Here is a 26723-nt window from a genome sequence, read left to right on the forward strand (position 1 = left end):
AAGTCGGCGTTCTGTGGCGACCCTGCGTGATCTGTTGACTTCCTGAAGGGTTGATCGTCTCTGAAAGGACGTGGAAAGATGCCAGGTGGTATCATCAGCTTAGGAGTGGATAGGGCAAGAAGTTTGTTTAACCCATTTGCCCCGGAAGTTAGAAAACACACGCCGCGTTCCATCCGGGCGGCCCACGCGCGCCAAGATTTGAAGTGTCAGTATTGAATAATCAATGTTTTAGCCATAAACTCAATATATTCATCACATACTATATATCAGGATGTGTAAAAATATTTGTATGTTACAATACACTTCCCATTGCTATGCTAAAAAGGAAAACAATACAAAATTTTACTTTTTATATTTTATTACGTTTTTTTTTATTACAGTTCGGGAGATTTCTCCCTGAATCTCTTGGGTGGTGGTGCTGTGATGGCAGAGGTGGAGGGTTGTGAGGGAAAGGCGGAGGTGGAGGGGAGTGCGGTGAAGCCAGAGGTGGAGGGCTGTGACCTGGTGGTGGTGAGGGTGGGTAGAGGAGGTGTCTTGCATTGGGTGGTGGGGAGCGGTGGCTCCAGGCATAGAAGGTGGTGGCGGTCCCTCACCACCCCTACTTCATCCCCACCAGGATCCTCACACACACACACACACACACACACACACACACACACACGTGAAAACCTGCAAAAAACTACGAATGGAAACACTATGAGAGAGAGAGAGAGAGAGAGAGAGAGAGAGAGAGAGAGAGAGGAATTATCACCAGATAGTGCGGGGTGGGGGTGACGGACATGATCTCTCTCTCTCTCTCTCTCTCTCTCTCTCTCTCTCTCTCTCTCTCTGTCCGTCTGTAAGCTGGTGGCTGTGGCTGCTACAGCTGACGAAACAGAGAAAAAATAAACCTTCATGCGAAAACTTATTCTTGTCTGCGATATAATAGTTACATATATTCATTTTCCTAGATAATATACATATGTAAGAGAACAAATGGCTGCTGGTTTTCTTGGGTACGTAATAATACGTCCCCGGACTGGAGGTAAGGCTTGTGAACGCATATATACGTCACCGGACTGGCGCGCGTAGCCACCATGATGTATATATACGTCCCCGGACTGAAAGGGTTACGAAGGTCATTAATGAATAATAGAAAGAGTGGGTGATAGGACAGAACTCTGAGGAACTCCACTATTAATAAATTTAGGAGAAGAACAGTGGCCATCTACCACAGCAGAAATAGAACGGTCAGAAAGGAAACTTGAGATAAAGTTAGAAGCCATAAGAGGGCAGTTTTGAAATCAAAGCTTTATGCCAGTCTCTATCAAAAGCTTTTAATATGTCTAACGCTACTGCAAAAGTTTCACAGAAATCTCTAAAAGAGGATGACCAAGACTCAGTAAGGAAAGCCAGAAGATCACCAGTAGAGCGACCTTGACGGAACCTATACTGGCGATCAGAAAGAAGATTGTGAAGTGACAGATGTTTGAGAATCTTCCTATTCAGAATAGATTAAAAAAACCTTAGACAAGCATGAGATTAAAACTATAGGACGGTAGTTTGAGGGGTTAGAACGGTCACCCTTTTTAGGAACAAGCTGAATGTAGGCAAACTTCCAGCAGGAAGGAAAGGTACAAGTCGATAGACAAAGTTGGAAGAGTTTGGCCAGGCAAGGTGCAAGCACAGAAGCACAGTTTTTGAGAACAATAGGAGGTGCCCCATCAGGACCATAAGCCTTCTGAGGGTTTAGGCCAGTGAGGGCATGGAAAACATCGTTACGAAGAATTTTAATTGTAGACATGAAATAGTCAGAAGGAGGAAGAGAGGGAGGGACAAGCCCAGAATCGTCCAAGGTGGAATTGTGAGCAAAGGTTTGAGAGAAGAGTTCAGCTTTAGAGACAGAGATGGCAGTGGTGCCATCAGGATGAAATAAAGGAGGGAAAGATGAAGAAGTTAAGTTATTGGAGATGTTTTTGGCTAGATGCCAGAAGTCTCAAGGGGAGTTTGATTTTGAAAGATTTTGACATTTTCTACTTATGGAGGAGTGTTTGGCAAGTTGAAGAACAGACTTGGCATGATTTTGGGTAGAGATATAAAGTGTGTGAGATTCAGGAGATGGAAGAAGATGGATGTGGATGAGTCTGAATTGCTGCACAAAAGCAAAGAGTGAAAAGATGAGCTTGGTGAGCCAATGGGTAGACCAACTAAAGTCAGTTCATCCAAAGAATCCAGGCCGAAACTGCTAGTTCGGTTGGCAGCCTGCCGCCACTAAACCTTTCTGACATTATTTTCTTCATACATTTATTTTTCTTCACTTAACTCAATAGATATACAAGTTTATAGCTTGAAGAAAAATAAATGTACTTGAAGAAAATTTAAGGGACGGTTTAGTGGCGGCGGGGGTGGGCAGGGCTGCCAACCGAACTAGCAGTTTCGGCCTGGATTCTTTGGATGAACAGACTATAGGAAGTGCAGCAAGGATGAGGGCCAGCAAATATGATGTGCTGTGGGAATTATGGAAGAGCATGGCTGTTTTGAGCATCATGTATAGTATGAATGTGATTGCATGGAATGAAAATAAACTAGAGAAGTTAGAAGTAAGACAGAATAGAGTGGCCAGAATGGGACATGGGATGGAGCACCTTCACAGAGAGGCAGGTAAAGGCAACACTGAGAACCCCACGATGGCTAACACGCCAATCAAAAAAAAAAAAAAAGGATGAAGACACAACTGGAAGGTGTGCTATAAGCCCATATACAAAGACAAGGACAAAGTGATGACATTTAGTGATTCACTATAGTCGAATAGTTCATTACCTAAGAAGTCACCGATTCCTCTTTTAAATGTACTGAGGTTGTCCGCTTCAGCTAACTCAGCAGGGAGAGCATTCCAATGCCTGACCACTCAAACTGAAAAATATCTATGTCTGGCCTCACAGGATGTGTGGGGAACAAATATCTGAAATCCATAACCTCTCAACATTCCTCTCAAAGGGGCAATGATAAAAATATCAGTAAGAGCAACACCATACATCACATGGAAGATTTTCCAGCACTTGATCAAATCAGCACAAAGCAAATGCTCTTTGACGGAATACAGATCTAGAATTTTGAGACATTGGCCATAAGACATGTTACCATGACCCGTAACTTATTTAGTCCAATGTCACTGAACAGATTCCAAAAGAGTCAAATCCATGATGCAACCTGTATTCCAGACTGGGGACACAAACTCAAGTAGAGGACACATACGAGTGGCAAAAAGCTTAACCATGAAGGGAGGAGACTGGCACAGAGTGGATATCAGAAGCGAGTTTGTTAGTCCAGCAGCTTTAGACATCAAGGATTAAATGTGAATGTAAAATCTTAATGATGGCTCTACAGTTATACCTAAATTCACTACAAAGTCACTCAAGTGTAATGGTTTACCCTTTACCATAATATAATGAGTAGGGTCCCAGATCATAAATCTGACAAAGATTGACTCCAAAACTTAGACACTTGGTCTTATCAGAATTAAGTTTTAGATCCCAGGATTCTGCTACTTCAATTAAAGAATTAATATCTCTTTGAACTGTATTGATGTCTTGCAATATAGTGGAGAGATCATAAGGCTTCATAAAGAGATACAATTTAAGGTCATCAGCAAATAGTTTAAAGTTACATGTTAAGGAAGTCGCAATGTAGTTTATATAGATAAGAAATAGAGGAGGACCTAATACAGACCCTTGAGGTACCCCACAAACTACTGGAAATAAAGAACTGACCTGACCGCCCACAACTACCTCCATTGATCTGTGAGAAAAAAAAAAAAAGCTTTTATCCAAGAAAGATCACCATCAATGCCAATATCATAAGGTTTAGTAAGAAGAATCTGATGGTTTAATGTGTCAAAAACCTTAGAAAAATCAAAGAGTATGAGATCAACCATATATCCCTTGTCTATCCAGTTAGTCGCTACATCATAGGTTAGCAAAAGCTGATCCTCCACAGACTTGCCACGTCAAAAACCAAACTAGTTATAGTTAAACATAGAATTTGTTTAGAAATACTCATATAATTGTACCACAATAAGCCTTTCCAAAGTTTTACAACACACTGATATAAGACCTAATGGCCTATAATTTAGGGGATCGCTTCTTTTGCCTTTTTTAAATATTGGAACTAAGTAGATTTTTTCAAAATAACAGGAATTTCACTCATGGTAATAGATAGTGAAAAGATCTTATATAAGGGGTAAGCCACGTTCTTCGCACAGTTTTTTAGTACTGCTGGGTGAATAAAGTCAAGCCCCATTGCAAAAGATATATCCATGTTGTTCAGTATTTCTAAAATGTTATTGACTGTAAAATGGATTTGCTGAAAGGATCCATCATGAATCTGATGTGGGAACTGTGGAAGTCCAGATGGTGTGGTGTACTGAGGCAAAGGATGCACCAAGGATCTGAGCCATGTCTTTGGGATCGGAAACCAGATTGTCAATGTTGCCAAGGGGACCAACTGAGGGATATCCGACTTTTTTCCCTCTTATGTAACCATGAAAGAGTTTAGGCTTTGTAGAGTAACTTCCAAGTATGCTTTCTTCATAAGCTACCTTTGTGTTGCATAATTTCAGTATTCAAAATTCACATCATGAAAAGATTGTAATTCTTCAACAGCAGGGAGAGAATTTCAACCATAGTGTTCTAAGTTGTTTATAAAGAGTCCAGCTAGTTTTTTGTTTCTTAATAACTTACTTTAAAGGGTTTGTAATCCCATGCTTTGTACAATTTCTTTGAAGTTGAATGTTGAGGCCTCTGTAGAACAAAAGATCTACCTAAATCAGACACTATGGAGATAAGTTTACAGTAAGAATCATTCACATTTAGATTAAGGAATTTGAAGTCCCAATCTACAGTGCTTAGGATATAGTTAATTGCACTGAAATCAGCCCTGGGCCAGAAAGGGTATGTATCATCTGAATCTGTCAGTGTAAGTCTAAACTGGAAAACATATCTGCAAAGTATAACACAATGATCACAATTAGGGATCAGGGGAAAATAGTGCAGGAAACTACTCAGTCTACTTCTGTGGTAAGAAAAAGATCTAAGATGTTACTTGCTCTGATGTTAGTTGGTTCATTAATCCATTGAGTAAGACCTAGTGAAGTAAAACAATTAGGAAAAGTCTGTCAGTAAAGGACAAGGCACTGTCTTGTAATACCATACTATCTAACCAAGAGAGAGTTGGAAGATTAAAGTCCCTCATCACAATTACTTCCTTATTAATACAGAAGATCATTAGAAAATATATTACTTGAGAATTGTCATCCAAAGAGTAAGAAGGAGGTCTATAGATAACTACAATGTAGACCTTATAATCAGGAAGGAAAACAGAACAAGTATCAGGTATATTGTTGCCCATATTCAGACATCTAACCGAATTGTTAATATATAAACAAACTCCATGTTTACAAATTGAGCCAGAGACATAATTTCTACATATATTATAATTTGGGATAGAGACTGTACCATCTGATATTGAATTAATGAGCCAAGTCTGTAACCCCTTAGGTATTTAAACTGTTGGAACACAAAAAAATGCTTAACAAATGAAACTTTGTTGGCACTGTCCCTGAGAAACCGTCCCGCACGCTCGCCTCGATTCCCAGCTCCCACTCCACAGCTCCTCTACCCAGCTAAGTTGAAGTCACATATATGAAGCCACGCTATTGGTCAGAGAGAGAGAGAGAGAGAGAGAGAGAGAGAGAGAGAGAGAGAGAGAGAGAGAGAGAGAGAGAGAGAGAGAGAGAGAGAGAGAGAGAGAGAGAGAGAGATATGAAATGAATAAGGAGAGAGAGAGAGAGAGAGAGAGAGAGAGAGAGAGAGAGAGAGAGAGAGAGAGAGAGAGAGAGAGAGAGAGAGAGAGAGAGAGAGAGAGAGAGAGAGAGAGAGAGAATATGAAACGAATAAAGGGGGGAGAGAGAGAGAGAGAGAGAGAGAGAGAGAGAGAGAGAGAGAGAGAGAGAGAGAGAGAGAGAGAGAGAGAGAGAGAGAGAGAGAGAGAGAGAAAATATGGCAACGAATAAGGCAGAGTTTCTCAACCTTTTTATCTTTACGTAATCCTTTCAATACATGACATGTCTCAAGGAACCCCTGCGCAAAAACAAAATTATATACCATATATTTCTCATTTTATGTGACGTCAAATCAGCTGGGTGGAGGAGCTGCGAAGGGGGAGCCGGGAATCGAGGCGTGCGCGTGGGACGGTTTCTCGGGGACAGTGCCACCTTGTTAATCAGACTATTCACATTACAAAATGTTATATTTAATTATCGAAAAGGCCACTTTGTGGTAAGATAGGTCTGTCAGACTGAGATCCAGCTTGGGGATTCCTGAGAGGATTTGAGTTTTTGGCATCTCATAAAGATGTTTTCTTTGTTTAAAAGTTAAGTCTCTATTGATATAGACACCATTAAACTCTGAGCTATTTCTGAATTCTTTAGCTGTGATAAGGAGTTCTCTACGCAACTCATCATTAGGAAGTTTAATCCTAAAAAGACCTTTTTCCCTAGTAATGCAATCTGGAATCCCCTCACATTTAACATGATACCAGGTCTCACAGATATCACATAAAAGTGCCATATCCATTTTCCTTACCATCTTACTGCATCTTCCACAAACATTCCTTGTATTTTTCTTCCTCTCCTGTGATAACTAATCTATTGTTGTTCTTGTCTCACCTCCATATTTAGATCTTGCCCCACTATCCACTTGTCTTCCCGTCATATTTCTCCTTTAAACCACCACTCCAGAGGCAAACGGTCCACACAGAGATCGAGTGTAACCTCAAGTCAACTCTTGTTTACATTCCACATGTGAATGCTAAAGATCTACAGAGCTGCCTGGTGCCTCAACCAGGGCAGATCAAACAAACACAATTATACTAAGTGCTTTTGACTCCGCCTCACACAACTCAATTCTCGAGAAACTTGCCCACCTTGAACTCTTTGGTCCACCACTAAGTTGGGTTCAGTCCTTCCTAACAAACAGATTCTTCTCCCTGTCGATTGGTAACACCTACTCTAGGTCATCATATCCAATCACTAGGGGTGTTCCTCAAGGTTCTCCACTTAACCCTCTACTCTTCAATGTCTTACTTTCTGACTTTCCCTCCTCTCCTGGCACACATGCACTTATCTATATTGATAACATTTCCCCCCTTTGTTCTGCTTCCACTATCCAAGAGCCTCAACTTTCACTTCAGGGTGGGCTTGACCTTGTCCACTCTTGGACTGCCCGTTGGGGGCTGACGGTGAGTGCCCAGAAATCTAGCCTTCTGTTATTCACCAGAAGGCAAATACCTAATATTCCAATGGTCACCATCAACGGTTCCCTGATCCCTTTCAAATCAAATCACAAATTCCTTGGCCTACTGTTGGATAGCCCCTGCCTAACCTGGGGCTGCCATATACAGTACCTGGTGACTTCATGCCTTAAAAGGCTAAACTCAATGAAATCCCTGGCTGGTGTCAAGTGAGGTGCGGACAGGCATACTCTCCTCCATTTTTATTGTACTTATATCCGGAGTCGCTTGGACTACAGGTTTATGGAGCGGCCTCACTATCACTTCTCAGTAAATAGGACGTCATACAAAATTCAGCCCTTCGTATTTCACTGGGAGCATTTAAGTCCTCCCCAGTCTGTGCCCTTCAGGCAGAGGCTTCCCTCCCCTTCCTGTCACACAGACGCTCCATCTTCCTTGTCTGGACCTACACCAAACTTGCCTCCTCCCCTAGGTGTCATGCCCTCCACTCCCTCCTCCTGCAGCACAGCAGGGAGCCACTTCATGGCCCCTTACCAGATCAAGCCCACACACCCTTTGTAGACATAGCCCTCTCCTTCTTTGCAATTCTCCGGGTGACTCCTCCCCCTTTCTTCATCCTCGAAAAAAATTCTCCTCTGGGCCCTTGGTACCCTCTCTCTTCCTCAGTCTCACTGGCCTGTCCAGTGCAGAGCAGGACTCTATTCACCTCACTCCTCCACTCACAGTACCACACCCACTTCCAAACCTACACCGACGGCTCCAGCCTCACTAACCCTCCATCCGTCGGTGCAGCCATTTACATCCCCTCCAGGTCCCTTGCCACTGCCTGGAGGTTACCGGCCACTGCCTCCATCACCACAGCAGAACTATTTGCCATCAAAGAGGGCCTTCAATTTGCCACTACCCTTGCTCAATAGCCCTCTTTTCTGACTCCCTCTCTGCCCTCCAGATCATAAAATCCCACCACCCACACTCCCACCACAACCTCACCCTCATCATTCACCACCTGACCTCCCTGGGACACACCATCCACCTTCAGTGGGTGCTCTCCCATGTCGGTGTCATGGGGAACACAGTGGCCGACAGGCCAGCAGCAGAGGCACACACTCATCCCTCCCCTATTGACTTAGCTACTGACCAGACAGACTTCCTAACTCAAGACAGCCTGCAGACGACACTAGGACACAACACTGACTGACGCTTTACAGTACACCTCGGCACTGTCCTCGAGAAACCGTCCCACGCGCTCGTCTTGATTCTTGGCTCCCCCTTCGCAGCTCTTCCACCCAGCTGATTTGACGTCACATAAAATGAGAAATATATGGTATATCATTTTGTTTTTTAAGCAGGGGTTCCTTGAGACGTCATGTATTTTAAGGGTTATGCAAGGGTAAAAAGGTTGAGAAAGGCTGCTTTTTTTGTTACCCTCTCTCTCTCTCTCTCTCTCTCTCTCTCTCTCTCTCTCTCTCTCTCTCTCCTTATTCATTTTCATATTCTCTCTCTCTCTCATTCGGTTTTCATATTCTCTCTCTCCTTATTCAGTTTGGATAATCTTTTCAATAGGACCTCCTAACGAAGCAGTAAAATACTCACATTTAGTGATAAAGTACTTAATGCACAATACGTTTCTTGTGGTTTTATTTGAGGGACGGCCTTACTGTGTCATACACAAGCCTTCAAATGTGTGGTGTTCGGTGAGTTTTCTTAAGTCCAGCAAGCTGCGGCGAGCCACGGAGCTCCATCACACTCAAAAATTAGCAGAACACTGACTTGCATTTGTTTCTAGCTGGGGTTTGTGGGTAACTGCTGAATAGGATTCTTATTGTGTCTATAGTTCTTTTGTCCAATGATGTGCCACCACCTCTTAACACCACGAGCTGTGCCAATGGGAATTTGCTATATGTATTCGTAGGCGGGGCACAGCTGGGCAGGCAGGTGCACAAAGACATCTGTGTGCTAGTTCAGCCATGGCCACCATTGACATTAGTTGTAAAGGTTGCGAATTTGATTACTGGGAAATCATTGCTCCTGCGATGCAAATCAGCGTACAATCGAGAAGAGGACCAGCCAGGATCTTCATTCTTTCACTAAGGTATTGTGAGGAGGGGTATTGGTACAGGTAGGGCATATTGTGTGAAGCTATAAGTGAACTGGTGTGGGGGAAGGGAAGCTGCCCCAAAGCAAGGATAGAGTAGGTTAGGGGCGGGAGGGCAGCTACCCCTGGATAGGATATGTTAGGTTAGGTTTTGTGTTAGGGTTAGATTAGTGTTGTAGGGGGGTCCATGGGGGGCACAGCCCCCCGGCTATGATACGATAGGTTAGGTTAGGTTTATGTTAGGGTTAGTGTCCTACAGGGGGTGGGTTATGTAAAACTTTCCTATATTTAGGAATATTTTCCAACATTTGGGGATATTTCCCTAGATTTTTCAAAGTCCATATATCACTCAAATATGTCTCCCCCACTAAAAGCCCCGATTCCCCACAGGCCCCCAAGCTTGCTGGGACTGGGAAGGGATGACATAAGAATATATAAGGTGGTGCTATTAGTAAGATTTACCTAAACATAACATAACATAACATAAATAATAGGATAACAATGGGCCACCAGGGCCCATCTAGGTTATCCTGTATCAGTCACACAGCGACCTCGTCATCAGTACTTAAAGATACACTTACAAGTACACAATACATTATATACTAATTCTAAATATTTGGCCCATTAACAGGGCTAAGTCCTGCAGCGAATTCCTTTACAATCTGTGATCCCCATACATGGGGATCACAGATTGTAGAGAGAGAGAATATGAAAACCGAAAGTTTTCATATTCTCTCTCTCTCTCTGACTAATAGCGTGGCTTCATATATATTTGACGTCAAATCAGCTGGGTGGAGGAGCTGCGAAGTGGGAGCCGGGAATCAAGGCGAGCGCGCGGGATGGTTTCTCGGGGGACAGTACCTACACCTCACTGGGACACATTAGACAGGACACAAGACACCACTGGTGGACCTACTCCCCCAACCAGGGGTAAACCTCCAGAGTTTCACTACCTTGTCTTTTCTGGACGAAACTAATTTTCTTTGGTAGATTTCGGCTTGCTTTTAATAAAAATACCACTTGTTTTTAACACAAATCAACCAATTTTTTTTTTACAGCCCCGAAACATATTATGATATGCATAAAAAACAACTGGTAAATAAATTAAAAACATGCCAAAATCTATCAGAAAAAATTAGTTTCGTCCAGAAAAGAACCTTTATGTTAGCATGTCCTTTGTTTTTCCCATACTCCCTTTCTGTCTGACGTCACGTCCTTCCCCTCAGTCCTCGCTCGCCGCCGCCTCAGGCGACACTCTACGCCTCCTGCCTCTCGTTTCGCTCGGTTTACACTTGTTGTGTATTGTGCTACTGTAAATACACTTTCATAATGGACTCAGGTGTCTCCATGCTACCCCTGTTTTACGACAACTACCACACCTTATTTAATCTAATCTAACCTAACCTAACTTAACCTAACCTCAATAAAAGATTCAGTTACCTTATTCGTCATCCGAGCCTTCCTCGAGAGTGACGGGCCACCGCAAGCGCATCACGGCATCAGTGTGCGGCAGGGTTTGATGCAGGAGGCTAGTGTCACGGCTGATCACCAAAACACGCTTAAATCTTTAAAAATCTGTGTCGCCATTATAAAAGGTTGCACCTAGTATATATGGGGTTCAAATTACTCGTAATGAGGAGCTCTATCTCTTGAGGTGGGTAAAAAAAATACGTAGCTGATTGTGATGAAACTGGAGTAATACCCAACCGGGCACTGGACACGGCAGTCACCAGACAGAGAATTGGCCACACCCGCCTCAATGCCCACCTGCACAGGCTGGGCATGACCGATTCTTCAGACTGCCCCTGGTGCCCTACACAGCCTGACACCCCAAAACACCTGTTCCTATACTTACCTCGTCATCACTCACACCGTGTGACTCTCCTCCACTCGCTATATGCAATTCACCCTCACAGGCCGGTATTACTGCAGTTTCAGGTGAAACTCTGTAGGTTTACCCACAGGCCAACACTGACTGACCTCCTGGGTGGCTGTACAAATACCAATCAGGCTTTCAAGACTCAACCTCACCAGGACCTTCCTGTACAAAACAAATCAACTCCACCACATATAGCCTGAACACCTCACCACTGCATACCGGACCTATGGGGCACTAGAGGCTGTGACACAGCCTGCACGGCCCCAACAAACCCCAAAGAAAAGTACACTAATACTCACAGGAAATTTTTTACGTATATCCTGCAGATATTTCCCGTTTTGAACTGTATTCCTGTGCTGTCGGCCATTCTCTCTTATCTCCTACTTCGTCCTTCTTTTTTCTTCAATCCGTGGGTGTTTTCTTCAATTAAATCACTGGTTTCAGCGTCACATTTCATATCACCAGTCTTCACTGCGCGGCAAACATGAAGCATTGATCTTGATTGATCTTGAGTTTGGTCTTGACTCTTGTTGATCTCGAGGCCACAGTCACAAGTTCACAACCTCACTGGTTCGGGATCGCTCCCACCATCTCACCTGTAGTTCCTTACATTCACATCCTCAGAAGACAGGACCAGGACCACCATCGTAATCGCATTGTAATTATGCTGTATTCACGACCACTAGGCACAGACACACGCTTGAAACCTCACGGCGAAGCTTGGCGTTGGCGAGCCGCACAGTATTCACTAGAACGGATCGGATGGGAGCTCTGGAGCACATTCCATCTCATAAACCTCCTTGGTCTCAGCTGATTAGAACGAAAGGGCGATTGTGACGTCTATTACAGTCTCGCTGGACTTCACTGCTGTTGGTACAGTGCCAGTAAAGTTGTAGCCATTAGTAAATTGCTCTCCATGCAACCTAAAATAGAGTCTGCAAATATGATATTCATTTTCACTGTCATTTCGAAGAAGACTAGTAGAACATGGAGCTGTGGTGCAGAAAACTAGAAAAAACATTCATATCCTCGGAATTGCAAGTGGTTTAACCCAAAGAAATGTACCTTAACAAACATTATGATAATGGAGATAAGCTGATATCCATATTCCCAAGAAAAAAAAAGTCTGGCATGAAGTCAGGGGGTTTGTTGGGTGGAAACGCAGCTCTCTGTGACCCTGCAAGCATAGAGTTAAGTTAGGTTAGGTTAGTTAAGAGTAGGGCAGCCCCTGTCATCCCCATTAGAATCTATGATAGGTCAGTTGGGTTAGGATATTACATATTGTAAAAAAATTATTTGGCATGGTGAAATGACAAAATTTTCCTTAATATTTATCTCACCTTTCTTGATTAACTTAAAGAGAATCTACATTATCATAACATCCACATCTACTACATTGGGATTCCAGACTGACATTGTCCATACAGGAGTCTACTTGTTACTGGCCTGCATGGTGAGGAAACATGGGATTATTTGGACGCAGCCGGCACCGGGAGTTGAACAGCCTGACGTGCCTGGTGGTGGCATTGGAAGGCTGGCGCACCACTGTTGAACTGCACAACGACGCCTTTGTCTCGGGGCTCGTCATCAATGTGGATGCGTAGGTTGTTATCTTTTGACACAGTTAGCTTTTGTAAAAAAAAAAAAAAAAAACGATCATCTTCATGACTCCTTTTCTTCAATATATGTTTGATAAGTATTCAAAGGTTTCTGTGGAAATCTATGAAAAATTAAAGATGATTCAGAAAAAGGTTAGATGATTAAGCAAAAAAAATTGGTTTTGCAAACCCTTATAGTCATCCTGCTACATATGCAATAATTTTTTTCTAACTAGTGCATGTTTCATAGCTCCTAAGTGGAATACACTTTATCTAGACTGTCATGGACATAACTGACAGTCTTATAACTGGTATATACAGTTTCTTGATTGTGATTCTTAGCATTGATATACACCCTCCTGAGTGACATTCAGGCAGGTTGCAGCTACATACTTCCTGTTTTTAGTCTCACTTTTACATAAATACTCATTCACATAAACTCTCAACTGCCATGTTGTCTCTTAACAAAGAGATACCATCACATACATTCCCAGCTACCATATATGATCTAAATATCAAGTGCTTTCTTACTATTACATGCACTGACTCAAACATTCTCCTAACAAAGTTTCCTATACGTACTTGTTTAGTCACTTTACATTTATCAATTTCCTCAGTAGTATGGCTATGCAGCTCTCAGAAAATATGAAACATGGCATCTTAACATAGAAATGTGTGATGTTTAAATGAGTTATAGAAAACTATGGTAAGAAACTGCCTGTAACTAATGTCCTACTCTAAGTGTACAACTTAAATTACAGTTCAATAATTGTGGGTTAGAAGCCTAAAACTTCAAGTTACCTATTTAATTAATGAACAGCTTGTCATTAGGAGCATCTGTACTACATTCAGTTAGTTTGTTTTCAGAAAAATGAACATAGACATGGAGGATGCCAGGTATACTGATGGCAATGGCAAAACTGTGAGGTTAGAGAACTTCCACGTGAGGGGGAGGAAAGTCCGCTATGTCCACATCCCTGACCAGGTACGTGAAGGCAAAAATAGTGAGTACATTTGATATTCATCACATCACATCTTATATATTGTCACACTATTATTTCCTTCACATGATCATATGATCATCATAAGAGTGGTTAAGAAAATGGTTATCATTCATAAGATTGTTATAAACATGAGACATTGGAATGTTTTTTTTTTTTTTTTTTTTTTTTAAATAGCAATGATAAAAATTAATGTTTCTTTACTCTTGAAATAGCAAAATTCTCACCATCCTGGCTTATCTCTCTCTCTTCATCCCAGATCAACATCATGGAAGCCATTCAGAAGAAGGTGAAGGTTAAAGTCCCACATCGGCGGATGACTGAAAAGGGACACATTGCCCTAAAGCGTACACAGCAGACTCTTAAGAGGTACAGACGACAACAGGAAGAGCTGCAGCAGCAACAAGAAAGCTCTGCATCATCATCTCAGTCCCTCCCAGGACCATCTACCAGTAGCCAATGATTAAATCAATCATAAATAGTTTAAGAAATTGTACTGCATGGAAAGAATGAAGAAAAAAGGGTTTGTAAAGTTGTGTGAAAATGAAGTTGGAGAGAAAGGCCACTAGGGGAATGGAAGAATAGGACAAAAGTGTGAGAGAGACGTTGACAGAGGTCAACTATTTGAACAAGCATCAAGCAGTTGTTGGAGAGGTAAAGGTTCTGCTGCTGCAACCACTCCCTTGAGGTGCTTCTAGAGTGAGATGTCAGAGACATAGATTGATATGACATGAGCATGAGTATTCTTGTGAGGGAAGCAAAAAGTGTCATGTCAATATTTTTTGTTTTGTTTTTAGATTCATTGATTGATTATTCTTAATTTAATGTACATAAGTAATGGCATAGTACATACACACTATTTTGTAAATTTGTGTAATGCAAAAATATAGATTTGTGCAAGATTTGCATTTTTGTTCTGTTATTTGAATCAAGTAAAGATATTCATCCTTTGCCACTTCAGTACTTAAAGCATTGATCTCATCTCTATACTTATTCACATCTTTGATCTACTGTAATGTTATAATAGATATACTCTGGACTCACATGGAGAGAGAGAGAGAGAGAGAGGGAGGGGGGGGAGGATATGACAAGCATGGGAGTGAAAAAGAGTGACAGGGAGGGTAGGATGGAGTGGGAGAGGAAGAAGGTAGGCCTATGATACATGTAAGCCAGCTTTAGCCAATAACTGCTGCCATGCAAAAAAGGGAGATGGATGTCACTTTTGTTGGATATTTATGTAGGAAAACTGCTTTATCAGGTGAGCTGACTGTGCCAACTCACAAGACATCCTGTGTTAATGAAACAGGTACTAGTATTGGAAAAGAAACTTACATGGACATATTTGCTGATGATGCAAAGTTGCAAAGGAAAACTCTTGGAATGAGTTACAAAAAAAAATTCACAGGACTGAATGAATGTATGTGATTAAATTTGGGAGTTCAAAGAGACCTCACTGCAAGTAAGAACTAAATAACACAATTCAAGCATATGAAAAGGAAAGACTAAGGTAAAACAGTAAATATTAGCCCATCACTGGAAGACTATATAAATGACAGAGTAAATAATAGGTACAACTTGGTAAATACAAGGATAACATCTCAATACACTTAATAAATACAAAATGATGGGAAAAATAATCAACATTTATAAGATAGCACTGAAATATGTAGCTGTTGATTATTTTTCCCATCATTTTGTATTTATTAAGTGTATTGAGATGTTATCCTTGTATTTACCAAGTTGTACCTATTATTTACTCTGTCATTTATATAGTCTTCCAGTGATGGCCTAATATTTACTGTTTTACCTTAGTCTTTCCTTTTCATATGCTTGAATTGTGTTGTTATTTAGTTCTTACTTGCAGTGAGGTCTCTTTGAACTCCCAAATTTAATCACATACATTCATTCAGTCCTGTGAATTTTTTTTTGTAACTCATTCCAAGAGTTTTCCTTTGCAACTTTGCATCATCAGCAAATATGTCCATGTAAGTTTCTTTTCCAATACTAGTACCTGTTTCATTAACACAGGATGTCTTGTGAGTTAAGGTACAGTCAGCTCCCTACCTGATAAAGCAGTTTTCCTACATAAATATCCAACAAAAGTGACATCCATCTCCCTTTTTTGCATGGCAGCAGTTATTGGCTAAAGCTGGCTTACATGTATCATAGGCCTACCTTCTTCCTCTCCCCTTCCATCCTACCCTCCCTGTCACTCTTTTTCACTCCCATGCTTGTCATATCCTCCCTCCTCTCTCTCTCTCTCTCTCTCTCTCTCCATGTGAATCCACATCTAAAAAAAGGGTTGAAAAGATAAAGTACAAAGAGGAACTACAAAGTGGGTACCAGAATCCACATCTAAAAAAAGGGTTGAAAAGATAAAGTACAAAGAGGAACTACAAAGTGGGTACCAGACTGGAAAGATCTTGGTTATGAAGAAAGGCTAAACAAACTGAAATTCACAACACTAGGGGAGAGAAAAACAAGATATCATGATGTAGTGGGAAAAGAAAAGATTGATATAAAGGATTGTGTGGTGTCACATCAATCATCACTAATAGGACACATTAAGAAATTGTACAAAAAACTAATGAAGAAAGACAGTTTTACATACAGTTTTCCTGTTAGAGCAATCAGTCAATGAAATGCATAGACTGATGTGTGTGCAAGGATTGTTCATAACTTTTTGAAGATGAATACAACAAATAAACTTAAAAGACAGGATGTTATGAGCTTTAAAATCCTTTAAATTTACAATCATATACAAACATCTAGTGCACTCTTATCTATGTTAGCCTGGGTGGAAAGGTAGTCTTGTGGGCCTTCATGCACCACAGGGACCTTGGCAACTTACATTTTCAGAAATGCCTGACAACATATATTGGTTTGCTCTTTCATAATTAGACTATTCTATTTCACACACCTACTCTTTTCCTGAATGGAAAGCAAGGAGTCCTCATCTACTGCTAGTATGTGTGGTCTTGCATAAATAAATAAATAAAAAGTCCTTTTTCTTTTTTACTTTCTCCAGTTCTACTCCATCTCCCATCTTATAGATTCCCACAGGTCATCTTTCACTCTTTCCCATTTCCATGACATGGCTTTCGTCCACATTGAATTCCATTTCCCACTTCTTACTCCATTCCCAGATCTTATTTAGGTCTTCTTGCAGTATTTCACAATCCTCTTTTTGCTTTATAACTCTGCACAGTTTCGTATCATTTGCAAACAGTTTCTTCCAAGCTTTATCTTTTGTCTTTTCAGCTTCTATACATATGCTATTGCACTAAGTGTGTATACTTTTCTTTACTCTATAGATAGATACATATTTCTTTACTCCTTCATTATATTTCTGTAAGAATATTTCATATTTTCCCAGTATATTCCTTCCTTTCATAATGTTCCTTCATTCAATATCAGGAAAAATTTTTCTTAACTTATTGAAATCTGCTCTTGCATAATTTAATCTCATTTTTTTGTAGTCTTCTTTATATCTTATCCCATCCTCTTCCTGCATTTCCAGATCCAATGTTACATGACCATTTTTTCCCATTGGACTAAGGTATTGTATGCTGGGAGGGGGCTCTGGCTTCTTTGTGAATACCAAGTCAAGCAGTTATGGTTCTTTTTTCCCCCTGTACCTTGTTGATTTTTCCACCCACTGATTCATTGTAATTACCATAGTCAACTGTAACACCTCCTTCCATCTCTTCTTATCATATTATCTTAGCACTTAATCACCTCTCTTTGCATATCCTTATATTCCTCAGTTCCCCATGTATTTGTCTTAGGTGGCACATACGTAACTATGATTTTCCTTCTTTTCAATTCCTGTTTTGATTGTTACTCCCATTACTTCCACCATACCATCACCATATTGCACTTCCTCCACACATATATTATCATGAACCATTATTAGCACTCCTCCCCGTTTTCCCTTCCTGTCTCTTCTCCAGCTATTATATCCTTCTTCTTTAAAGATAACATGGATATCCTCTTTTAATTTTGTATCTACTATGCACATTACATCCGGTCTTTTTCTTTCAAATAATCTCTAACCTCCAACACACTGGATAACAACCCATCTACATTAGTGTAAGTCACTCTTAATTTCTTGCTTCTTCCATGACTTCCTCCTTCTGAAGATATCACTTCTTTAGTCTCATATCTGGAACCCTCCAGTAGAAATTCTTTTTCTCAATCTCTGGCCTTTTTTTTTTTTTTTCCTTAGCTTCATTTCTTTGCACACTCTCTTTCTCCCTCTCTTCCAGGTTCATATATCTTTTTATCCATATATTCTTATATTCAGTATCATCAGCCAGCTTCCCTTTTCTTATCATAATTTCCTTGACTGCCACCTGTGATCTTGGTCTCACTTTCACTGGTCTCTTACTCCCTTCACTAAATCTTCCCAAACTAATCACTTCCTCCACCTCCTGGTCCAACTCTGGACCTGTTTGATAATAGTTTTTGCCAATTCTCTCTCTTCTCGCTCTCTCACAAACTTGTCTTGATTTTTATTTCCTTCATCCCCAAAATTAAGATACATTTCCTCTTATCCACCGTATCCCTCACTAGATCTTCTTTCTCCTTAATTACTTGTATAACAGTGTCCTTTGTCTTTTCCTGAATTTACTTCCTTACTACCTTGGAAAATTTAACTTTTTCCTCTTCTTATTCCTGTTTCCATGCATTTCATAATTCATCCAATTTGCTTTCCCCATACCATTCTCTACTTTATCCTCCCCATCCTGTATTTTTTCCTTTAAGCTCCTAAAGAAGTTTTCATAGTCACAACATATAGCCTTCAGTATATAATTTTATTACTTTATCTCCTGCATCTCCTTCATCTCTTGATTTATTTCTCTTACTTTATCACATTACTATAATCTCATTTTTAGTTCAATGTTTTCTTTTAGAAAAATCCTTGTCTGTATTTTCATCACTCAGTCTCATCAGCCCAACTGGAGCTTCAATAAACCTTTGCTTTTCAAAACATGGCATTTGTTTTGGTCCTGTACATTTGGCAGCACCACCTGGCTCTGCCTCTCTCTCCATTTTTCTAATCTATCCAGTATCCAAATCTTATTTATTATGGAGACAGAACCCTATGGCCCCTCTTCCCCCCTGTACATACGTCTAGGTCAGGCTCCAACGCCTGTGTGTGTGTATTTACCTAGTTATAGTTTTACAAGGCCTGGGCTTTATGCTCGTATGGCCCCGTCTCCATATCTACACTTATCCAATTTTTCTTTAAAACTATGCACACTCGTTGCTGACACCACTTCTTCAGTCAAACTGTTCCACGTCTCAACACATCTTTGTGGGAAACTATATTTTTTAACATCTCTCAGACATCTTCCCTTCCTCAGTTTCTTACTATGCGATATTGTGCTTCGAATGTCATATTCTTCTCTCAGGATCAGTTTCTCATTATCCACTTGGTCCATTCCGTTGATCAATTTATAAACTTGTATCAAATCCCCTCTCTCCCTTCTCTGTTCCAGGGTTGGTAGATCCATAGCCTTTAGTCTCTCCTCATATGTCATCCCTTCAAATTCTGGAACCATTCTTGTAGCCATTTTTTGTAGTCTCTCCAACTTCCTTGTGTGTTTCTTTTATTGAGGGGTCCACACTACTCCTGCATATTCCAATCTGGGTCTTATTATAATATGTACTTATCAATTTCTTCATAATTTCTTTGTACATGTAGTGAAATGCTAATCCAATATTCCTTAGCAAATTATATGTATTTACCTAATTGTATTGTACAGGGTTCGAGCGGGGCTCATAGTGTCCTGTCTCCATATCTCCATTTATCTAATTTTCCTTTAAAGTTATGCACACTAGGTGCTGTATCAATTCCATTATCCAATGCATTCCATTTTTCCACCATTCTGTGTGGAAAACTGTATTTTCCAACATCCTTCACACACTGCCTCATCCTGATCTTTTCATGTCCTCTTGTCCTTCCATCCTCTTCCGCCAACAGCACCAGGTCTTCTTTGTCTATCTTTTCAATATCATTTACTATCTTATACATTGTTATTAGGTCCCATCATTCTCTTCTATTCTTGTAAGGTTGGCAGTCCCATTTCCTTCAGTCGTTCTTCATATGTGAGGTCCTTTAATTCCGGCACCATCTTTGTAGCAATCTTCTGTATCCTTTCCAGTTTTCTTGTATCTTTTTTAGAACTTGGAGACCATACCACTGCTGCATATTCCAGCCTTGGGCGTATCATGCTTGTGATGATTTTTTTCATCATATCTTTATCCATGTAATGAAATGCCACTCTTATATTAGTCAACATCTTATATGATAGTCCAAATATCTACTTCTTCTCATTTTCATAACATGGCTCTTGTTTATATTAAATTCTATCTGCCATTCTTTACTCCACTCATATATTTTATCAAGATCTTCCTGTAACTTGTTACAATCTTCCACATTCTTTACTCTCCTCATAATTTTAGTATTGTCCTGAACATATTCATGTAACTGTCAATTCCTACTGGCATATCATTAACATAAATAAAAAACATGTTGGGACCCAGCACTGACCCTTGTGGAACTCCTCTGGTTACCTTCTTCCACTCGGATTTCTTTCCTCTCACCACTGTTCTCATTTCTCTTCCCATTAAGTAATTTTCCATCCATTTTGCTAGTTTATCATTTACTCCTCCAGTCATCTTTAGTTTCCACATCAATCTATTGTGTGGTACTTTATCAAAGGCCTTTCTCAAGTCCAGGTAGATAGCATCCACCCATCCCTCTCTATGTTGCAGTATGTCAGTCACTCTTGTGTGTGTGTGTATTTACCTAGTTGTATTGTACAGGGTTTGAGCGGGTCTCATAGTGTCCTGTCTCCATATCTCCATTTATCTAATTTTTCTTTAAAGTTATGCACACTATGTGCTGCAACAATTCCATTATTCAATGCATTCCATTTTTCCACCGTTCTGTGTGGAAAACTGTATTTTCCAACATCCTTCACACACTGCCTCATCCTGATCTTTTTTCCATGTCCTCTTGTCCTTCCATTTGGCCTATTAAAGATGTTGCTCATAGCTGCCTTTATGATTCGTTTACATAAACTTGAAACATAATGGGGGCAAACACTGACCCTTGTGGCACCCCACTAGTTACTTTACTCCAAGATGAGTATGTATCTCTGATCACAGTTCTCGTTTCTCTATCCTTCAAATAATCTCTTTTCCATTCAAGCAAGGTTCCACGCAGTCCTCCTATGTTCTCTAGTTTCCAAAGAAGTCTTCCGTGAGGGACTTTATGAAATGCATTTTTAATGTCCAGGTATACTGTGTCTACCCATCCATCTCTGCTTTCAAGTCCTGCAATAACCCTGGAGTAGAAGCTTAATAAGTTTGATACACATGACCGCCCTGTCCTGAACCCAAATTGTCTGTTCGATATGACTTGCTCCTCTTCTAGATATTTAACCCATTTTTCTTTGATAATTATTTCACATAACTTCCCTATGACACTTGTAAGTGACACTGGTCTGTAGTTTAGTGGTTCAGTTGCCTTTCCTCCTTTAAATATCAGTATTATGTTGGCTCTCTTCCAATCTAGTGGAACTTTCCCTTCATTTATTGAACTTTTAATTATTTCCCAACTTGGCTCCAGTAATTGCTCTTTACATTCTTTTAACACCCAGCCTGATACACCATCTGGCCCCATTGCTTTCCTGACTTTCAACTTGTCCAGTAATCTTCCAATATCCTCTTTATGAACTGCAACTTCCTGTAATCCTAGGCAATTCAATGTCCTATTAGATTCTGTAAAGTCATCTTCTTCAGGGAATACCGTTTTGAAGCTCTCATTTATTATTTCACACATTTCTTTCTCTGTGTATGTCTTTCCTTCATTAATTACTTTTTCAATTGTTTCCTTATTCTTTGTTTTGCTGTTTATAAACTTGTAGAAAAAAAAGTTTGGTTCATCCTTGCTTTCATCCACTATATCCTTCTCAAATTTTCTTTCTTCCTCTCTCCTTACTCTAATATATTCATTTCTAGTATCTTTGTACTGCCAACTATTATAGTCATTTTCCTGCTTTAAAAGTTTCTTCCACACTTTATCCTTTGCCTTTTTTGCTTGTAAGCATCTAGCATTGTACCATGTATGTATTTTTTTCTAAACTCTATAAACAGGAACAAACTTTTTTACTCCTTCATTGTATTCCTGTAAGAATATGTCATATTTCTCTTGTACAGTCTTCCTGCACATAATATTACTTCACTCAATATCAGCAAAATAAATCCTTAGTTTATCAAAATCTGCTCTTGCATAATTTAATCTCTCTTCTTTATAGTCCTGTCTGTATCTTATCTCATCTTTCTCCTGCATTTGCATCTCTAATGTCACATGATCACTTTTCCTCATTGGACTAAGGTATTGTATGATTGGAGGGGACTCCGGTTTTTTTGTGAAGACTAGGTCAAGTAAAGATGGTTCCTCTTCCCCCCTGTATCTTGTTGACTCTTCTACCCACTGGTCCATTGTATTAACCATAGTCATCTGTAACAGTTTCTCACTCCACTGCCCAGCATTGTCCATTACTTCCATCTCTCCCCAGTTTATTTTTTTACAGTAAAAGTCTCCAACTAAGAGTATTCTTCTATCTCTTCTTATCATGTTATCCAGATACTTTATCGTCTCTCTTTGCATATCTTTATGCTCTTCTGATCCCTATGTATTAGTCTTTGGTGGAACATATGTAACAATAATTTTTATCTTCAAATCTTCTGTTCTGATTGTTACTCCCAATGCTTCCACTTTGTCCTCTCCATATTGCACATCCTCCACACAAATGTTATCACGAACCATTATTAGCACTCCTCCTCCCCCTTTATCCTTCCCGTCCCTCCTCCAGGTATTATATCCTTCCTCTTTAAAGTTGACATGTATCTCAATCTTCAGTTTTGTTTGAACGATACACATTACATCTGCCTTTTTCTCTTTCAAATAGTCTCAAACTTCTAATATACTTGATAACAAACCATCTATGTTATTACTTCCTCCACAACCTCCTCTTTTTTCCTTAAGTACCACTTCTTTAGTCTCATATCTAGACCCCTCCAGTAAAAATTCTTCTTCTCTATCTCTGTCCTTTTCTCGTTTTTTTCCTTAGCCTCACTTCTTAGTACTTTCTCCTTTTCTCTTTCCTCTAAGTTCATATCTTTTTTTATCCATACGTATTTCCTTGTGATTGACATTATCGGCTAACTTTCCTTTTCTAGCCATTATTTCTTCTACAGCCACTTGAGATCTCATTTTCACCTTCATTGATCTCTTACCCCCTTCAGTGTACCTTCCCAGCCTAACCACTTCCTCCATCTCCTGGTCAAATTCTTGTGTGCTGTCTTGTACCCTTTTGATAACCATTTTGGCCATTTCCCTTTCTTCCCGTTCTCTTGTGAATTTATTTGGATTTTTCTTTTCTCTCATCCCGTAGATCACGGAGCTTTTTTTCTTGTCCACTGCATCCCACACTATACTTTCCTTTTCTTTGATAACTTTGATTACAGCAACTTTTGTGTTCTGAATTTGTCTCTTTACCACTTCTGAAAATTTGACTTTTTCCTCCTCTTGTTTTTGTTTCCATTCATTTCTTAGTTCTTTCAATTTGTTTTCACCTAGACCACCTTTTATCCTGTCTATAACCCCTTGCTGCACTTTATCCTGCAAGTTCTGGCATGTGGTTTTTAGAGTGTCATTTTGCTTCCTTATTTCTAAAATCTCCTCTTTTAATTCCTGGTTTATTCCACTGACCTTTTCATATTCAGTTATTCTCAATTTCAAGGCTGTGTTTTCTGATACCAGTCAGTCATGTTTATCCATGAGACTGGACATCGCTTCCTTCAAATATCTTAATTCTCTCTCTACATTTACAAGTCTCCTTGTATTTCCTCGTTCATCTTGGAAACCCGAGAAATCCTTATCCATAATATCTTCAGTCAGCTTTCTTAAACCAATAGGCGTTTCTGTATAACGTTGATTTTCGGCCGGCGCATGTTTTGGTTCCTCCATGCACCTGGCAGCGCTACTTGGTTCCATATCTCTCTCTTTATCTATTCCTTGTCTATACATAATCTAACACTTATTTCATTTGGAGACAAGAGAACACTATGCCCCCCCCCTCAACTTGTACATATGTCTAGGCCTGAGTCCAGTCCTTTTGCAGCACCCTCCGTGAGCAGCTCAGACACGTCCGACCTCGCCGAAGGCTGGTCTGTGTGTGTATTTACCTAGTTGTAATTATCTAGTTGTAGTTTTACAGGGCCGGGGTTTTATGCTTGTGTGGCCCATTCTCCATATCTACACTTATTCAATCTTACTTTAAAAGTATGCACAATCGTTGCAGACACTACTTCTTCATTCAAACTGTTACACGTCTCAATACATCTTTGCGAGAAACTATACTTTTTAACATCTCTCAGACATCTTCCCTTTCTCAGCTTTTTACTATGCGATCTTGTGCTTCGAACGTCATATTCTTCTCTCAGGATCAGTTTCTCATTATCCACTTGGTCCATTCCGTTGATCAATTTATAAACTTGTATCAGATCCCCTCTCTCCCTTCTTTGTTCCAGGGTTGGCAGATCCATAGCCTTTAGTCTCTCCTCATATGTCATCCCTTCAAATTCTGGAACCATTCTTGTCTGTGTGTGTGTGTGTATTTACCTAGTTGTATTTACCTAGTTGTAGTTTTACAGGGCCTGGACTTTATGCTCGTGTGGCCCCGTCTCCATATCTACACTTATCCAATCTTACTTTAAAAGTATGTACACTCGTTGCAGACACTACTTCTTCATTTAAACTGTTCCAGATCTCAATACATCTTTGCGGGAAACTATATTTTTTAACATCTCTCAGACATCTTCCCTTTCTCAGCTTTTTACTATGTGATTTTGTGGTTCGGATGTCATATTCTTCTCTCGGGATCAGTTTCTCATTATCCACTTGGTCCATTCCGTTGATCAATTTAAAAACTTGTATCAGGTCTCCTCTCTCCCTTCTTTGTTCCAGGGTTGGTAGATTCATAGCCTTTAGTCTCTCCTCATATGTCATCCCTTCAGATCCCCTCTCTCCCTTCTTTGTTCAAGGGTTGGTAGATCCATAGTCTTTAGTCTTTCCTCATCTCTTCAAATTCTGGAACCATTCTTGTAACCATTTTTTGTAGTCTCTCCAATTTCCTTATGTGTTTCTTTTTATGAGGGGTCCACACTACTCCTGCATATTCCAATCTGGGTCTTATTATAGTACTTATCAATTTCTTTATCATTTCTTTGTCCATGTAGTGAAATGTTACTCCAATATTCCTTAGCAAATTATATGTTTCTCTAAAAATTCTATCAATATGACTTACTGGTTGATTGTTTTCTTCCATCGTCACTCCTAAATCCTTTGCCTTTTTTAGTTTTTCCAGTTCAACTCCATCTCCCATCTTATAGATTCCCATGGGTCGTCTTTCACTCTTTCCCATTTCCATGACATGGCTTTTGTTCACATTGAATTCCATTTCCCACTTTTTGCTCCATTCCCATATCTTATTTACATCTTCTTGCAGTATTTCACAATCCTCTTTTTGCTTTATAACTCTGCACAGTTTCGTATCATCTGCAAACAGATCTATGTAGCTGTTCACTCTTTCTGGCATGTCGTTAATATAAATAAGGAAAAGTATTGGGGCCAATACTGATCCCTGCTGCACTCCGCGTTCTACTGCTCTCCACTTGGACTTCATATCTTTAACTACCGTCCTTATTTCTCTCACCCTCAAATAATTTTCTACTCATCTCAATGTGCTTACTTTTAAGCCACCGTTCTCCTCTAACTTCCATAGTAATCTTTCATATGGCACTTTATCAAACGCCTTTTTTAAATCCAAATAAATACAGTCGACCCATCCCTCTCTCTCTTGTACTCTATCAACTATTCTAGAATAGAAACTCAGTAAATTAGTTACACAAGACCGTCTTTTCCTAAAACCAAATTGGCTATTTGATATTAATTTGTTGTCTTCAAGGAACTGAATCCATTGTTTCTTTATTATTCTTTCACACATCTTGCATATTACACTAGTTAGTGATACCGGTCTGTAATTTAAAGGTTCTTCCTTCCTTCCACTCTTACATATGGAAACTACCTCAGCTCTTTTCTATTCTACTGGTACTGTTCTATTTTCTATTGAGCATTTTTTGATGTTGTATATAGGACTTGCTAGTTCATCCCTACATTCTTTCAGTATTCTGCCTGAGACTTCATCCAGTCCCATTGTCTTCTCTTCATCCAGTTCCTTCATTAACTCTTTTATTTCAAGCTTGGTTACTTTAACCTCTTTCATATAGACTGTCTCTCTATTACCCTATGGCCTAACAAATTTGGATTCCTTAGTAAAGACCTGGAATTTATTATTTAATAGTTCTGCCATACTTTTTGGGTCTTCCACCATCCTCTTCTCTCCTTTTAACCTTTCTATTGTTTCTTTTTGCCTAATTTTTTAATTTATGAATCTGTAGAACAATTTCGGTTACTCCTTACATTTTTCGACAATGTCCTTTTCAAAGTTCTTTTCCTCTTCTTTCCTCACTTTAACATATTCATTTCTCGCTGCCTTGAAGTTTTCCTTATTTACTGGATTTCTATTTCTCCTCCACCTTTTCCATGCTTCCATGTATTTACCTAGTTGTACTTAGTTGTAGTTTTACAGGGCCTGGGCTTTATGCTCGTGTGGCCCCGTCTCCATATCTACACTTATCCAATCTTATATTAAAAGTATGCACACTCGTTGCAGACACTACTTCTTCATTTAAACTGTTCCACGTCTCAATACATCTTTGCG

The 26723-nt window shown here is 39.9% G+C and overlaps 2 protein-coding genes across 9 annotated transcripts in view; one reads left to right on the forward strand and one right to left on the reverse strand.

Moving 5' to 3' along the window:
• LOC123514164 (structural maintenance of chromosomes protein 5-like) overlaps positions 1-11815 on the reverse strand; it is a 138526-nt gene extending 126711 nt beyond the window's left edge. Inside the window, exon 1 of the mRNA XM_045271814.1 lies at positions 11561-11815. Coding sequence (XP_045127749.1) covers positions 11561-11628 — 68 coding nt within the window. The 5' untranslated portion in view covers positions 11629-11815. The remainder of the gene's footprint in view (positions 1-11560) is intronic.
• On the forward strand, positions 11777-14768 carry LOC123514293 (U7 snRNA-associated Sm-like protein LSm10). Of its 8 annotated transcripts, none has more exons than XM_045272111.1 (4): positions 11777-11908; positions 12689-12861; positions 13727-13844; positions 14120-14768. In XM_045272111.1, exons 2-4 carry the CDS (start codon positions 12725-12727, stop codon positions 14321-14323), a joined length of 459 nt encoding a protein of 152 aa, XP_045128046.1. In that variant the 5' UTR covers positions 11777-11908; positions 12689-12724; the 3' UTR covers positions 14324-14768. The 8 variants fall into 8 exon arrangements, with proteins under 8 accessions (XP_045128046.1, XP_045128039.1, XP_045128040.1 ...); XM_045272104.1 differs by having other exon boundaries at positions 11781-11919; positions 12670-12861; XM_045272105.1 differs by having other exon boundaries at positions 11783-11919.
• Positions 14769-26723: the final 11955 nt, after the last annotated feature.

This window comes from Portunus trituberculatus, chromosome 37 (genome assembly GCF_017591435.1).
Source record: "Portunus trituberculatus isolate SZX2019 chromosome 37, ASM1759143v1, whole genome shotgun sequence".
Taxonomy (NCBI): Eukaryota; Metazoa; Arthropoda; class Malacostraca; order Decapoda; family Portunidae; genus Portunus; species Portunus trituberculatus.

Excerpts from the sequence above, each read along its gene's own strand:
- LOC123514293 (XM_045272111.1), top strand. The coding sequence starts at position 12,725 with ATGGGATTATTTGGACGCAGCCGGCACCGGGAGTTGAACAGCCTGACG. Across the intron at positions 12,862-13,726 it reads CTCGTCATCAATGTGGATGC|AAAAATGAACATAGACATGG; the intron begins GTAGGTTGTTAT and ends GTTTGTTTTCAG. Across the intron at positions 13,845-14,119 it reads ATGTCCACATCCCTGACCAG|ATCAACATCATGGAAGCCAT; the intron begins GTACGTGAAGGC and ends TCTTCATCCCAG.